Below are 17,421 nucleotides of genomic sequence, written 5' to 3'. Positions count from 1 at the left end.
GAGATCCTGAGTTCAATTCCCAGCAACCACATGGCATCAAATACCCTCTTCTGGTATGCATAAAGAAAGAAACAGTATACTCACATAAAATAAATAAAGAAATCTTAAAAAGAAAAGGAAAGGGGTGCTGGAGAGATGGCTCAGTGGTTAAGAGCACCCGACTGCTCTTCCAGAGGTCCTGAGTTCAATTCCCAGCAACCACATGGTGACTCACAACCATCTGTAAAGAGATCCGGTGCCCTCTTCTGGTGTATCTGAAGACAGCAACAGTGTACTTATATATAATAAATGAATAAATCTTAAAAAAAAAAAAGGGAAAGGGAAAAAAACTTACAGTAAAGGTATCCTGTAACTACTCTATGAAATATAGACATGAGTTTAGAAGATTTGAGTTATTTTCATTGTTTTAATGATACAATCAAATACTTAAAATGGCATGTATTCTAAGAAAAATTTATAAATATTTTACAAAGTGAAAAAATTCTGTAACTTGAACATGCTTATTATTAGGAATAACTAAAACTTGAATATAATAATCTTTGCCATGTCATAATGATATAAATTCTTTTTAAAGGTGACAATTTTTCTTCTAAAGGCCTTTTATAAAATTTAATTAACTCCTTCAGATTTTGTTTTGCTAACCAAAAGAAAAAAAAAAAGGCATGCTGAATCTTTTCTTTATGATTCTAGAAATAGTCATCCTTTGTGTGTTATGTCTCATGTTAAAGAGTACTTTGGAATACTGACTGGTATTTTCATTAGAAAATTATGACTTCAAAATTAAAAGCATATTAGAACGTGATATTTTACGCCCATCTCAGTTAAATGTAGGGGGAGAAAAGTTACTTAAAGTGTTTATATATGTAATTTCTTACTTTGCTTTAAAAATCCTTGCTGTAAATATTTGGGTAATTATGAAATGCATCATAATTGAAAAAAATTAAAGATCCAAAATTTCTTTTTACATAAGCGAGAAATAATCACTTTATATTTCCTTCACTAACACTTGTTTCATTCAGTACAAAAAAACAGATACAGAATTTTATAGATTCAAATGTACTGATGAAGTAACTCATTCCACTACTTTATACCAAAATTTGTCTTGTTGATTAATTGAAGTTGTTTGCCTTCTTTTAGTTAGTACAAGGTAGAACAAGGTTGAAATAGGGTTAGGATATGTGTTAGTAACCATTTTTGTTTTATAGAGAACTGTATTTGCATAACTTTATCACAAATAGCTAGCCAATCCTTTTTCCCTGCAATTTGAGTGCCATTAGCAGTATGTTCTAGAGAGTTTCAGAGAGTTACCTTAGAAAGTTTTTATTGTTTGATAGAGAACAAACATGAGAACATACAATTAGGGATGTGTAGGGTCAGAAGACAATTTAAAACTTGAGGGTGTCTCTTTTTTTCCTTTTACGATGTGGGTCCCAGGGATCTAACTTGGTGGCAGATACTTTTACTAACCTGGCCATCTTGACAGCCCCTGAATTTTCAGGTCGAATAACAGGTATTTGTTACCAGCTGATTTGCTGTTGCATGCCCTGATTTTTTTTTTTTTTTTTTTTTTTTTTAGGAAGAAAAGGGGGAAAAGAGACATATTAATGTTCCATTTTAGTCTAGGGTTTTTCCCATAAAATCTTAGATAATAAATAGTTTGCAGAGTGTATGGTTTTTGTCACAATTGTATTATTATAATAAAAGTCAGTCATTGATCATAGGCAAATAATAATGTCTATCTTCTGATAGTTGATAAAAACTGTCAGCAGGGTCATAGTTTTGTGAACTTCTATAAAATTAAACTGTTACAACTTCATATAGACTTTGTCATATACTTTACCCCAAGTTATAAAGGTTACTTCTTAGATTATTTCCACTATATGAGTTCTTCTTTCCCCAAAATGTAAAATTTGAAGTGGTTAGTTATTAAAAGATACAAATTTCTTTTATAGGAAAAGTTGCTATGTACTTTTTCCAACGTACTTTATGAATAACCAGTAAAATATTTAAAGTAGAATGAGAATAGTAATAGGATCTATAGAATATTTCCATAGTGGTGGTCATGGCTATTGTGTGTGATGTATACAAGTTTATTTTCAACTGCATAGTTTTAATTAGGTGATCTTCTTTATGGTTATATAGAACTTGACAACTTACTCCCCTTTTTCTCCTTATGACTCAATTCAGCAGCAAAGACTTTTCTTGAGAGGTGTTGCTGATACATAGTGGGCTTGTTTATGTATTTAAGTGAATTTATCTTCAGCCTCTGTCATTTAGTGATTTGCAGGTACTGCAAGAATAGAAGTGTGTTTGGTGTCTAAAAATGGAGGAGGGGCCTTAGCGAAGTAAAATTAGAACAAAAGTATGTGCTACTTTAGAGTAGCTATAGGTTCCTCTTGGATTATGGAGAGATGAATTCAAACTATCTTTAGATATATTCCTGTACATAACTGTAATCAATTTCACTCTTCACATACATGCAACAGTTTTTATTATACTATCAGTTAAGCTTTATTGAAATGAATTACCATTAGAAAACAAAACTTTTTAATTTTTTTTTTATTTTGTAAAGAATTTATTAGAGTCCTTAACCCATTTATACTGTTTTTCTTATTTCAGAAATAATTTGAATTTCTTAATGGGTTCTTGGTGGCCCAACCTTGAAGATCTTTATGAAGCAAATGTTCCAGTATATAGGTTTATTCAGCGACCTGGAGATCTGGTCTGGATAAATGCAGGAACTGTTCATTGGGTTCAAGCTATTGGCTGGTGCAACAACATTGCTTGGAATGTTGGTCCACTTACAGGTATTTTAAAAGAATATGCTTGAAAAAAATTTAACCTGAAAAAAAAAAAACCAATAAAATAATGAAAATTTTTTACAAGAAAATGTCTCCTTTTTTATACAAAAGTTAAATGTTAGCTAACTATGGAAAGTCCAAAGATCCTTAGCATATGAAAGTCTTAATTGAAAATGCACTTGTAGTTACTGTTTAGAGTCCTTGACTTTGTTTTATAAAGGGAACTCTTAAGGGAGAAAAAAGAGCTAATTACAAATGCATTCTTGTGGGTTTTCCTTTTATGTTAAGTTGTATGTAAAACACTTAGAACATACTCTTAAGTAGTATTGCCTTAAAATTTAAAAAGTGGCATCTAGAGCCAGGAAGACCTGAATTTGAACCAGTACTTAACTTTTATAAGTTTGGGCAAGTTACTTAATTTTTCTAGTCCTTAATTTTTTTTTTCATGTAGTGATGATAGTAAAACCAATAAGGAAATGCTAAGAATTAAATGAAATAATGGATAAAAATTAGTTATACACAATTCCTGGCACGTGGTAATAGGAAGCACTCTGTATATGATTACTACTGATGCTATTACCATAATTATCACAAAACAAAAATTATTTTTGAAAGCAAGATGGTGGTGGCACATGCCTTTAATCCCAACATTTGGGAGGTAGATGCAGGTAGATCTTTAAGTTCAAGGCCAGCCTGGTCTACAGTTAGTTCCAGGACAACCAGGGCTATACAGAGAATACCTATCTCAAAAATCTATAATAATAGCACAATGATAGATAGATAGATAGATAGATAGATAGATAGATAGATAGATAGATAGATGATAGAGAATTTTAGTGATTTGAGATTTTCATGAGGTAATAATGGCTATCTTCATATCTTTTGATGGTTTTATTTGTGATTTGTTTTTCTCCTCAGCCTGTCAGTATAAGTTAGCAGTGGAACGGTATGAATGGAACAAATTGCAAAGTGTAAAGTCAATAGTACCCATGGTTCATCTTTCCTGGAATATGGCACGAAATATCAAGGTTTCAGATCCAAAGCTTTTTGAAATGGTTAAGTAAGTACTTTTCTAAAATTGCTGTACTGAACTCCTAGGTGGCAGGATGACTGTTAAACACTTTCTCCCCCATAGTATTATGTTTACATTAAAACAAGATGATCCAGAAGTCTAGCAAAATATGAGAATCTGCCTTGTTACAAATACTTTTCCCTTCCAAATAGCCCACTATGGTTTTAAAAGGAATAAAGGTATAACTTATTCTACAGCAGAAGATTGACTTTCTGGTATTTTCTCGCTCTTCTCTGAACTATTTGATTTCTCAGTAGAATTTCAATTGTAATATTAAACATCATTGTCAGGTTCTACTTAGAGGTAATATTTTCAAACAGGTTTTTTGTTTAATATTAGTATAAATTTCACTCATAAGGTAAAAAAAATTCTGGTGTATGTATGTTCATATACATATATACATATATATATATATATATATATATATATATATATATATATATATATACACATACATATATAAACAGAATAAATGAAGACTGGGATGATGGTTAAGTCAGTAAATTGCCCATTTTTTAAGCATAGGATCTAAGGTTCAGATCCTTAGAACCCAAGTCAAAAGCTAGGTGTGACATTTGGTTTCTATAACCTCAGCCCTTGTGGGTAGAGACAGACAGAACCCTAGATTTCATTGGCCAGCTAGCTGAGGTAGAGAGCCATTTGAGAAAGATACCTGATATCAACATTGCATGTCACTGAATATGTGGGTATATTTTTATGGGAGTGAAGTAATAATGTATACTTACCAAATTTGTTTGGCTATTTTATAGAATTGGCCTCAGAACTTACTTATATTTATGAAGACAGAAAAAGAATAAAATCAAAATATAAGTAATATACTTATCGTATTTTTACACATTATGTACCAGGCACCACATTCTCTGTAGTCCCATAATTTAATTACCTTCTAATACTTGTTTTTGTGATGTTTTGAAATGAGATATGACCATGTCTCAGACTGGTCTGGAACTTACTATGTAGTCCTTTATGGCCTTGTATCTACCTCACTCTCCTGAGTTCTAACAATTTGTAGGCATGAACCACCTCTGATGAGACAGTACATTTGAAAAAAAGCTATTAACTAAAATCTATCCAGATTGAAAGTGCTTCATTACATTTTGGGTTGATTCGTGTTTTATAATTAGAAACAATTTTTTAGAGGCATTAAGTCATTCCTATTTAACACAGTAGTCCTCTTTTAACATTCATAATTTGTAATCATCTAGCAACTTCTTAAAAATTTTTATCTTTAGTTTAAATTTCTTTACAAATATCTCTAAAATTCACCTGCCATTTTGTTTCCATTCCATAAATATAGTTAGTTTGAAACTTATTCAATAACTGTTTGAGAACCAGTAGTATAAACATGAATTTGCTGTTTTTCAGGGCATAAATTCTAATGCTATAATAGGTAGAGACTGCCAAGCAAGAGATCTAAGAGGTGATGTGTTTGTATGGATAAGATTCAGTTGAAAAATACTTGGGTAAAAATGATAAAAATGCTACTTTTACCAAAAGGATGAAGGAGACTGAAGGTGAATTTTGTGTGCTTATGCCTAAATGATGGGGCATAATGCAAAAATCTGGGGATAGAATGTTTCATATCTAAAGGAAAACTACAGACTACTTAAAGGACAAACAAGGCAATGTGACTAGAGCAGCAGAAAGGAAAACTAGTAGTGATTTGAACAACAACCTAGCAAAATTAAGTTTGTCCATGAACATTTGGGACATGGTAAAGCATATATATTAGCTCTAAACTTTGCTGCTCACCGTCAGAGGATTTTAAGCAGGGGAGGAAAGTAGTATCAGCTCCACATAAGAAAATAGACATGGTTGGTTTGTGGAGAACAAATTACAAACAGCAAGGTTAAATATTAGGAGGATGGTTGAAGTAGTTTAGGTTAACTTGGAAGAGATTTGCATGTGAAGATGGAGAAAGCTATCAAACTGGGAACTATTGTGCGAATGAAAACACACAGAACTTGTGCTAATAGATTGAGTAGTGCAGGACGTAATATGAAACTTAGTCTTTAAGTTTCTTCCAACAGTGTATTCTTTATAATCAAGCTTTCATAATTTTAAACAATCACACCAATTTTTACCTTTTCTTGGTTTACCATAATCCCATTATACCTGCCATTATTCTGGGTTCCTTCAAGTTTATCCTCTTCTTCAGTGTTGTGAAGTCTTGAACGCTTGTATTTTCCTGTTCTCCATTTTACCTGGCACTGCAAAATGTCTAATTATTTGCTCCTGATTGCACTCCTCATTATGTTAAGAATTTTTCTCCCAGCCTCAAGTATCAGATGTGATGAAGAGTTCTTTTTGCCTTTGTATGAACTGAAAATGCTAATAACCACAAGTACAAGCCCCTAGGCCTTGTTTCATAAGATTCCTTCTTACAATGCATTTAGTCATTGTTATTAAGTGAGCTTTTTACCAAGCAAACATCTTGCCCTCATTCTTTCATTTAATGAAAATTTTGTGACTAACTTTAGGCTCTAGGCTAGTCACTTAGGATTTATAGATAGATCCAGTTAGTACACATAAGGAAATAGAATAAAAAAATAAGTCCATTAGAGTTTTCTAAAATCTTGTTCTTTTAAACTGTGCATTCTTCTGAGTTCAGACTAAACAGTAGATTATACTAATAATATACTCCATCCACCCAACTCCATGCCCTTCCTCCCTTAAAAAACAAAAAAATACCAGTAAGACAAAAACTTGTTCAAGCAAAGAAATAATGAGCCAAAATGTCTACAAACGTACCATTAAGGTGACTTTTTCCCTGTTCATCTACTACTGGACATAGGTCCTACTCTGAAGGGTAGTTAGTGTGGTACTTCATTACAGAAAACTAATTCTTCCTTTGCAAGCAATATCAATTGCAGATACTTTTTTGATTAGGATGTGGGAGCCTGTGTCCATTTCTCCCTCTAAGCACTATGACCTTGTTTGTCTTGAATCATGTGTGCTGTCGGAGTATCATATGTTATGAGTTCATATGTATATCAGTCCTGTTGTATCGGAAAGTTACTATCTCCTTGGATTCATCCATTCCTCTGTGGCTCTTACAGTCTATCCCTAATCTCTCAGAAGAGAGATTTAATGAAGACATCCCATTTGGAACTGATTGTACCAAAATCTCTGATTTTTCTGCACACTGCTGAATTGTGGGCCTCTTAGTTAACTCCCACCTACTGTAAGAGGAAGCTTTTTGAATACCCTTGGCAGGGAAGGGAGAGGCAAAGATTAAAACAGAGACTGAAGGAACACCCATTCAGAGCCTGCCCCACATGTGGCCCATACATATACAGCCACCCAATTAGACAAGATGGAGGAAGCAAAGAAGTGCAGACCGACAGGAGCCGGATGTAGATCGCTCCTGAGAGACACAGCCAGAATACAGCAAATACAGAGGCGAGTGCCAGCAGCAAACCACTGAACTGAGAATAGGTCCCCTGTTGAAGGAATCAGAGAAAGAACTGGAAGAGCTTGAAGGGGCTCGAGACCCCAAAAGTACAACAATGCCAAGCAACCAGAGCTTCCAGGGACTAAGCCACTACCTAAAGGCTATACATGGACTGACCCTGGACTCTGACCCCATAGGTAGCAATGAATATCCTAGTAAGAGCACCAGTGGAAGGGGAAGCCCTGGGTCCTGCTAAGACTGAACCCCCAGTGAACTAGTCTATGGGGGGAGGGCGGCAATGGGGGGAGGGTTGGGAGGGGAACACCCATAAGGAAGGGGAGGGGGGAGGGGGATGTTTGCCCGGAAACCGGGAAAGGGAATAACACTCGAAATGTATATAAGAAATACTCAAGTTAATAAAAAAAAAAAAAAAAAAGAGGAAGCTTTTTGATGTCTGAGCAAGGCACTTATATTTGGGTATAGCAGAGTCCAGATTCAACTTTTCACTGTTAAATGAATTTATGTGTAACACGTTGCTGCCCACCCTAAACTTATTTATTCTTTTTGCTCTAACTTCCAGTTTGAAATTTTCTAATTTCCTTTCCACATTTATTTAGCGACTCCTATAGACTCATGCATTTACTTTTTCGTTTTGAGCCACATGAAAGATTAATTTGCAGGTGTCATAGCATCACCACCAGATACTTCTCACAAGAATAAAAAAAAGCTACATAAGCATGGGACCATTTACTATATTTAAGGAATATGAAAGTCAGTACTGTAAATTAACACAGGTACTATAGATCAAGGGCCTCAATTCTCCAAAAAACCTATTTTTAGTTTCAGTGTTTAATAAAATGAGATATTTACACTGGTTTTTACTTGCCTGGTCACAGGAACTATTTGGTTTTTTACTTAAAATTCTGTTTTTACCCAGTTAAAGCTCTGCTAGAAAAAAACGATATGTGTGTGGGGGGAGGCGGGGATCCTTCTCATAAGAACCCAGTAAAGCTTATGATCAGGCAAGTTAGAAACACCACAAAAACGATGAGATGGTTTTTCAAGGCTAGAAAACTTTTATAGCTTTTTCCTTATTTACTTTCAGTTTATGATTAGTAGAGTTTTTAAGATATAAATTGGAATGATTTTTAAGTGTTGTTTCCTTTTTTCCTCATTCACATGATTAGCTGATAAGCATATTTGCTTTTATGCTTGTTTTTTGTCCATAAGGTTAAAGTTCCTAAACTACTCATTTTATCATTGACTAATGAGACCTTGATTTTCAGTCATGTGGTTGATTTAAATGAAACTCTTAGGTAATTTAGTGATACTGATGCCCACTATTGTCAAAGAAGAAATAATCCTGACCTGACAGATAGCCTGAGAGCTCTAAAGGTGTGAGCTTGCTTTTTGTTGCTGACCTGTCTTGGACAGCTACTTCTGGGGATGCTTAAAAAGTTTTTAGTGGGGGCTGGAGAGATGGCTCAGCGGTTAAGAGCACCCGACTATTCTTCCAGAGGTCATGAGTTCAATTCCCAGCAACCACATGGTGGCTCACAACCATCTGTGAAGAGATCCGATGCCCTCTTCTGGTGTATCTGAAGACAGCTACAGTGTACTTATATATAATAAATTAATTTAAAAAAAAAAGTTTTTAGTGGCAGACTGTGTTCTGTCAAGAATTATAAAGGATCATGTCAAACTAACCCTTATTCTGTTTGTACACTGGCATTTAGATATCTAATTTAGAAACTTCAACAAGATACTCCTAAAGTGTCAGAATAATTCAATATATCATCATTAGTAGGTTCATTCTTATTAACTATTTTCCCTAAAATCTGGCCTGAAAACTTAAAAAAAAATTTTTAAAGATTTATTTATTTATTTTATGTATGTGAGTACACTGTTGCTGATTCAGACACACCAGAAGAGGGCATCAGATCTCATTACAGATGGTTGTGAGCCTCCATGTGGTTGCTGGGAATTGAACTCAGGACCTCTGGAAGCATAGTGCTCTCTCCATCCCTCCAGCCCCTGAAAATTAAAATTTTATAAGAAAAAAAATATTTGAAATTATTGTGTTTGAGAAATTGTTCTTTAAACAGCCCCAACACAGCTATTGATGCCATTCCGTCTTTGCAGAAGATGGCTTTTCCCATCTTCCTGCCCAAAATTGATGTTTTCAAATTCAGAAATTTCAGCTACAGAATAGAAAATTTCCATGCTTTCTATCTCCGTTTATTTGAAGGTGATTCTTCCTTCTTTTAGTGTCTGTAATATCCTTGGTCAATTTATGAATATAGTGTACATTTTCATTCTCTTGTGAGGTCATCCTCTAAGATTTGTTGTATTTTTTCAGTTCAGTTTTGGCTATGTAACTTCAAATGCACTATACTTTCAACCCCTTTCTATGATTGTTGGGGCATTTTTTTGGTTGTTTGGTTGGTTTGGATTTATTTTTGTTCTTGTCGTTTAATGCATCTCTAATACACGGGTCTCACTGGGCAATGTTGAGTCTGATCTAAACTCCTTCTCCTGCCTCTACCTAAGGGGTAAGTTTGTAGATACCATATACCCAGTTGTCTTCTGCCTTTTACATAGTTTTTCATCCAAACAATTAAAAAGCAAGACTTAATTGATCGTTAATGAGTCATCTTTCTTTAGCTGTTAAAATAATCTGACCCTATTTATTCCTAAAATACACTTGCCTACCCACCCCTGCCACAAAAGAAAGCATTTTATGTCTTAGACAATTTTGTAATTTTCTGCTACTGATTTATTTTCTAATTCTTGGTAAAATGAAGCCTTAATTGCTGTCGGGTAGGCCTACTAAAATCAAAAGGTAATGGCAACTTTGATTTTGTGTTTTTTATTTTTTATTTTTGGTCTTTAATACACTCATGTTTAAATAGAATTAAAAGTCTATGGTTAATCTAAGTAAAGCTAGTTACTGTTGAGCTCTGAATAATATTTCTGTGTCTTCCCTAGAGGCTTTTCCTTGAATCTGTTGATTTGCAGTTAAATCATATCTTCTTTTCAGCCTATTCATTGTTTGTCTTTCTAAATTTTCTATTTTAACTGCTGAGCACAAAATTTCAGTGACACAAAAAATAAAAGCAATGAAAAAGTGTAATCTGTTAACGTTGTCAGAAAATTAAGGTTTTTCTAAGAGTCTTATAACAGAAAATAAAAATTACAGAGCTATAGTTTCTGTCATCCTCTTTGTAGCTAAATTAACAAAGTAGTTAGTACGTTGGAGATGAAGGTTCATTCTATGGGTAAAGACTGAAATAATGCTCTACAGATCAAAGGCTCTATGTTTCAGGGTAGGGGCTGCATTGGAGGATCTAGAGGGTATGAGAGTAGGACATGAGAAAGAATAGAGTATGAGACTGCAGAAGCTTGAGATCTCTGCTTTTACAAATCTAAATTCAAGTAGTCTAGTGGCTCTCCCCCTTTTTTTTTTCCATATAAATTCAGTTGAACTAAGGCCCCAAGTTTCATCCATTTGTAATATAAAGATCAATTAAGAAACTTAATTTTAGCATAATTAATGCAAATGAAATACTAGATACATTCTCCCTACCTATTTTCATTTATATTTTTTGGTTGTGTAGGAGCATGGTTGAATTTGCAGTGTAAGATATCTGCAGTTTAGGCATTATTTTCTTTAAGAAGGAAAATGCCATTTAGAAGTTCTTCATAAAACACTTGAGTAACATGTGTGCCTTTAGAAGTGGACTGTGTGGGGCACAAGGAGAGAAGACAGTAAGCACCAGGAGCCAAAACATGGTCTTAAATTTTGCTGTGATAAAAGTTTTTAGTTGTTAGGTTGTCTGGTACTCTAAATATATATGCATATGTATCCTTACCCTCTAATAACTCCTTTAGGTTTCACATGCAACCACAGCCTAAAGCATTAGTTTTGTTTTGTTTTTTAAAATAAGTTAAACATTCAAAAATTTTAAAAACCAAATTCAGTGACTTTCTTGGAATATTTCTTAAAGCCTGCAACCCTAAAGTTGACATTGTTACATATTAAGTAAGCTTATAGTTAGATTGTATTATGTATGTATTAAGTAAGTCATAGCTCCCAAGGATTAATATTTACAGGTAAGCCGAAGATAAATATACTATTATTTTTATCTTGAATTTTAATTGTTTGACAATCAAGAACAATTGAACACATACTGTATGTGGCAGCAAGATAGCAAATAGAATAGATAAGACTTTTGCTCTCAAGATGATACTCAGTTGATAAACCTTTTCTTTCAAATTACTTTAGAGAGTCATCTTATTCATCCACTCAGTTCAAATGGAAAACACAAGCACTAAGATTCACAGGAGCGTAAGAATTTAGCAGTTCCATGTAATGATAGCAAACTAGGAAAATCACAAATTTTAAGAGTTAGAAAAAGTATAAATTACAAGAAAAGTTGAGTTGTGTTACTATAAATGGATTCTACTATGTGTTATCTTAAGTTAGAATGAAAAAGTACATGCCTATTTTTTTCTGCAATCTTTAAACCAGTTTTTTGTATCTTGTAGTTAATCAATTTATAAATTATTCTCTTCTCGTGAAAGTTAAAAAAGCAACTACACAGATGATGATGATGTTAATAAGTGTTTAGGTAGTGTGACTAGAAATGATGTGCATTTCTGCCTACCTATAATCACAGCTGTTTATATCTTGAATTTAAACCCCTTACTTTAAGGATGGAGAAGTTGACTCTTGGAGAGATTAACTGGTCTGTCCAGATAAGAACCCAAGTTAGCAACTCACTTACAAGGAGAGTTTTGTTGTGATATTCAGATACCAATTTCAAGTATAAATGACTTGATATTGTCATTCTTGGAGCTGTTGATAATTTCTTTTTTTTTTTTTCTGATAATATCTGAAAATTTGACAAATGAACTGAGCATGGTAGCTCACACCTCTTTATCTCAGCATTTGGAAGGCTGAGGTGGAACTGATTAATTCCCACAGTTTGAGTTCATTTTCAAATACATAGTGAGTTATATGCCATCTTTAGCTAGCAGATATTCCAAAAATAATCTGGGAGTAGGGAGCAGAACACATACAACAAAAGGAAAATAGATGTTAGAAGCAAATCTCTTAGCATTATTTCTAATTTGGTATATCTCTTAGGTGAAAAGTATGTAATATTTGGCTGCTAGTAATGAGTAATTTTCTCCTATATTAGGTATTGTCTTCTGAGAACCCTGAAGCAATGTCAGACATTGAGGGAAGCTTTAATTGCTGCAGGAAAAGAGATCATATGGCACGGGCGGACAAAAGAAGAACCAGCTCATTATTGTAGCATTTGTGAGGTAAGTCATTGTTCTTGCCCACAGTCATTAATAAAAAGTTTTGTTTTTTAATCTTTTTTTTTCTTTCGGTAATACATTTTACTGTGATTAGCATTGTATAGTTTTAATATTTTCTCATCAGATATTAATATTCGGTGGTGTCATATCTCATTAATTGCTTAACAGTATCTACTATAGAGTCATTTGGCTTGTTAGGTCATTAACCAACAAGGAAAATTGGGAGATTTTAGATTAGGAGCAATCTAGATGTACACAGGTGCCAATAAACTGGATTGAGTTTGGTATAGTGCAGTGTGCTTCAGTGTTCAGTTTTCTGGTGGAGTTCATAGTTGACTTGTCAGTCTTCTGCTGTGGCTAAGGCTTGCAAGGGAAAAAAACATCAAAGTGACACCTGGTCTGAGGAACTTGAAATCTATTTGGAGAGAATAACTAGTCAACTAGTAAGTATTATACAACATACTGTAACGAGTATCTTCATTATAGTGAGCTTAGTAAAAAAATGCAGGGAGGGAAATAATTGATGTAGTTTATTTTTCCTTTCTGTTATTGGCAATAAGAGCTTACAACAACAGCAACAACAACAAATCCATAGCTTTAACCCTTTCTTGAAGGATAAGTGTGATTTCAGCAGGGTATAGTGAGAATACAGGTTGACTCTCAGGAGTACCATGAATGGAGAAATTGAAATGGCTTTAGAGAAAAGTTTAGCTAGTCCAGTGTGGCTATAATACTGACAGTGCAGATTCTTCTCATAAAATCTAGGTGACGTGTAGCTTTTGATGTATCAGGAAGCTGTCAAATAATGTGATATTTATTCCAGAGTCATTGAGAAATCAGCAAAGACAGTAGCTGTTTCAGACAAAGAAATGGAAAGGATAGAGAAAATAAGATACATCACAGCAATCTTGTGAGTTCCTTTGCCACATATGCTAGACTAGAACATGGCAATGGATTGTTGAAATGGTACAGAAATTTAAAAATAAAGTATTTCTCCATCCTCCAAATGCTTGAGGACTAATATAGTTTCTCATGTTGTGGTGACTGCCAACCTTAAAATCATTTTCATTACTATTTCATAGCTGTAATTTTGCTACTGTTAAGAATTGTAATGTATATATCTGTTTTTTGATGATCTTAGGCAGCTCCTGTGAAAGGGTCGTTTGACCTTTAAAGGGGTCACAACCCACAGGTTAAAAAATACTGATCTAGAAGATGAAATCCACAAGGTAATGCATTAACAGGTAGAAATGAGGAACAGGTTGAAGAATACTGACAGATTTTCTAGCTCCATTCTTTCAGTTCATGTTGTTACCCATTAATGATAATGAGAAGTATGGTAAACTCTAGGATTTATAATTAGTTCATTCTTATTAATAATTTCCTATCCTTGAGGAAGTTTAAGGTTAAATTACAGGTGGGGGCATTGATGATCTGTTCCAAACTTTGAACTGTGGTAATTCTGTTGTTGACTTTAATTCGAAATGATTTAATTCATTGGATATTTTAGTATTGTATAAAGTACTCACAGTAAATCAATAAGGAAATAACTGTGTTTTATACCTTGGAAAAATAACACATAAGCTTCTTAGTACCTGAGGATGAGTCCTATACCACAATGTTATTTTAAGGCAGATATATTATTTCTAATGTTTCTAAAACTCCTATTTTTAACATAAAGCTTATAACAAATACTCACTGTTACTTGCCAGTTTTCTCATCTCTAAAATAATCAGATTATATTCATTGATTTCATAGGTATATTCTGAGGTTTGAGTAAACACTAGGCACTATGACATGCTCTGGCAGTACAAATATGAACACAATCTTTGTATTTAAAGGGCTCACTCTATATGGTTGCCTGTGGTGGATTCTGTCAAGGAGACATGTAAGCAAAATAGTGATCACTTAATCAGATTATATACTAATGTTTTCATTTAAAAGAAAAATAAACTGGCATGCATTAAATGTTTTAATTAAGTTATCCAAATTGTCATGGTTATATCATTGCTTTCTTTCACTTACCTAAATATGATTGCTCTCATGTCTTGGGGTTTGGTACAGTATAAACACTTTCAGTCTCACTCTCACACCCCTACCTTCCCCCATTTTTAACTGTACAGTTGTTTTAAAGTAGAAGACTATGATTACACAGAAGCAGTACAATAAACACCATCATGCCTATTGACTCCATTTTTCATTTTTGTAAAACAGGTGGAGGTTTTTGATCTGCTTTTTGTCACTAATGAGAGTAATTCTCGAAAGACCTACATAGTACATTGCCAAGATTGTGCATGGAAAACAAGTGGGAATCTGGAAAATTTTGTGGTGCTAGAACAGTACAAAATGGAGGATCTGATGCAAGTCTATGACCAATTTACATTAGTAAGTGAAATCAACATGTGAGTACATTAGATCAGTTGGGAGGCAGTAGTGTTTACTCTGTCACCTGATAAATAGGAGGTAATGAAATATGTAGATTTTCTTTTGGCTTATTAATATATTGCATGAGAGTATATTTATGTTGCTCCTACTGCCTTCTTTTCCAAGTACTTATTCCTATAAAATTGACATATCACTTTTGCCTTGCATCTTAGAGAGACCAACCTAAAAGTTATTTTTAAAACTTTATGTTTTACAATGCTATCATGCTTTTCATATTGTTTCATCTTGGCTTATGGGATTTTTGTTTAAATAGGGCCCACAAAATAAATCAGTGTGAATGTGCTTTGAAATATACTTCTGATTTTAGGGCTTATTAAATTTATTTAAAATTGTGTATAGGCAGATGCTTTAATCTCATGGGAGTATTTGAGTAGTGCTTAACTTTCTAGCATGTGGTATAACCTTATGAAATCCAAGTGTACTCAAAGATCACAAAGGTTTTCATTGCAAGCAGCAGGTATGGGAAGCATTTCACTCAAAGCAGATCTGAAAAGAACTACAGGCATTATTTATGCATTTTTCCTTTCTCCTAATACTTTTCACATATATGCATCAAAAACTAGTTTTTGAAGTTTAGTTCCTGATATTTTCATTTGGATGGTCTTCAAGAATGCTTCAAGAAAAAAGAAAATTACCTGCAATTTACCAAAAAAAAAAAAAAAAAAAAAGTATTACCTGCCTTAGATAGATCCCTGAAGGCAGTCACTAGTAAAATTGTAATTAATTGGTATTTTTTTTAAAGCCCTATCAAAAAAAGCAATATATAAAAAGTGGTAAACTAAATAATATTCCAAAAGATTTTGGGGGCACCGTAAAACAAAAGATGGTCTTAGATTCTTAGAAAAGGTGGCCAGTTGGGAGATCATAAGGGGAGTTATACTGTTACGTTGTGTAGCAAGGCTGTCGAACTTTATCAGAGAATAATTTCCTCCAGTTTCATAGACCAACATATATATTTGTAGCTATGAATCAAGGAACACAACTATCAAAAGTATACCAAAATAGTCTACCTTGCTTTATTTCCAGGCTCCTCCATTACCATCCGCCTCATCTTGATATTGTTCCATGGACATTAAACATGAGACCTTTTCTGCTATTCAGGAAGTAACCCAGTTCTGCACCACTGCTTTTTGTAGCTCTCTCGTAAGGCTGCTGGCTGAAAACTGTGTCTATGCAACCTTCCAAGTGTGGAGTATCAACCAACTGGATGGGAGAGTACTGCTCCTATACCAGGACTCTCGTAAAGCTAATTAGCTGAACTTCAGAAAGAAAGAATAATTTCCACGTTTTGTATATATCTGACAAAACTGGCAACATCATACAGACTACTGACTTGAAGACAACCTCTTTTATATTTCTCGATTTATGGGCTAATGAATTTGTTTTCACCTATCTTTTCCCTTTCAGAATTTTCCTTGGGGGAAAAAATACTAGTCATTTCTTTGTTAAGGTAGTTAGCAATATTAAGTCTTTCTTTGGTCAACTTTTTTTTTTAATGTGAAAAGTTAAGTAAGAAACTTTTTTACTGCTTTTATGATTTTCTGTCTTGTTTTGAAACCATGATGGTTATACTTTTGGTTCCCAAATAAAACATTTAAAGAAAAATTAATTAACAGCAAAGTCACAAAGATAATGGATTGCACATATACTAAGAAATAAACTTCAAATTTGTGATTTTTTGTTTCTAATCTTGATGTAAATTTACACTATTTATAAATACATATTTATTGCCTGAAAATATTTGTGAATGGAATGCCGTTATTTTTTCCAGATTTACCTGCCATTGAAATTTTAAGGAGTTCTGTAATTTCAAACACTACTCCTATTACATTTTCTATGTGTAAATAAAACTGCTTAGCATTGTACAGAAACTTTTATTAAAATTGTTTAATCTTTAAAGAGTTTTCTATTGTTTGAGTTTTACAAAGAATTTATGTACAGTGCCCAATTTTTGTTCAATTTTCAAATCTGATTATATATATTTTATATATACTTATGTCTGTATATATAATATATATATATATAGAAATCTAGATATATATGTATAAAGATTTAGAACTTGAATTTTTCTTGTTTTAAGTTTCACATCTATGGTAGATTTTTCAGGTGTCTACTGTAAAATATTGCTTACAAAAAGTATGATTATTTTTAAAGAAATATATATGGTATGTATCTTCAAGAGCTAAAATGTCAGACTGGTTTATTGTTAAATTGCAACTACTGCAATTACAGACAAATAAAAAAAAATCTGCCAAATGCAGTATAATAGAAAACAAATAGTGATTGAACTTAAAACTTCAAAGGGGGTTTTAGCACAGGCTTTTTGAACCCTCTACCTGACTCAGCATTTTTTATTGGTG

The 17,421-nt window shown here is 33.4% G+C and overlaps 1 protein-coding gene across 19 annotated transcripts in view; it reads left to right on the top strand.

Annotated features, from left to right (window-relative positions):
- The window catches only part of Kdm6a (lysine demethylase 6A), a 139,654-nt gene extending 122,694 nt beyond the window's left edge, over window positions 1-16,960 (top strand). For 10 of the 19 annotated variants that reach the window (XM_039100365.1, XM_063279721.1, XM_063279718.1 and 7 more), the window contains 5 exons: window positions 2,620-2,807; window positions 3,720-3,861; window positions 12,493-12,619; window positions 14,831-15,001; window positions 16,088-16,960. In XM_039100365.1, coding sequence (XP_038956293.1) covers window positions 2,620-2,807; window positions 3,720-3,861; window positions 12,493-12,619; window positions 14,831-15,001; window positions 16,088-16,117 — 658 coding nt within the window. In that variant the 3' untranslated portion in view covers window positions 16,118-16,960. Of the gene's footprint in view, window positions 1-2,619; window positions 2,808-3,719; window positions 3,862-12,492; window positions 12,620-14,830; window positions 15,019-16,087 lie in introns of all 19 variants that reach the window. The other 9 variants (XM_039100359.2, XM_063279717.1, XM_039100372.2 and 6 more) reach the window with 1 other exon arrangement.
- Window positions 16,961-17,421: the final 461 nt, after the last annotated feature.

This window comes from Rattus norvegicus, chromosome X (genome assembly GCF_036323735.1).
Source record: "Rattus norvegicus strain BN/NHsdMcwi chromosome X, GRCr8, whole genome shotgun sequence".
In the NCBI taxonomy this organism is placed as follows: Eukaryota; Metazoa; Chordata; class Mammalia; order Rodentia; family Muridae; genus Rattus; species Rattus norvegicus.
The sequence above is the reverse complement of the archived record's forward strand: the minus strand, read 5'-3'. Positions and strand labels throughout refer to the sequence as shown.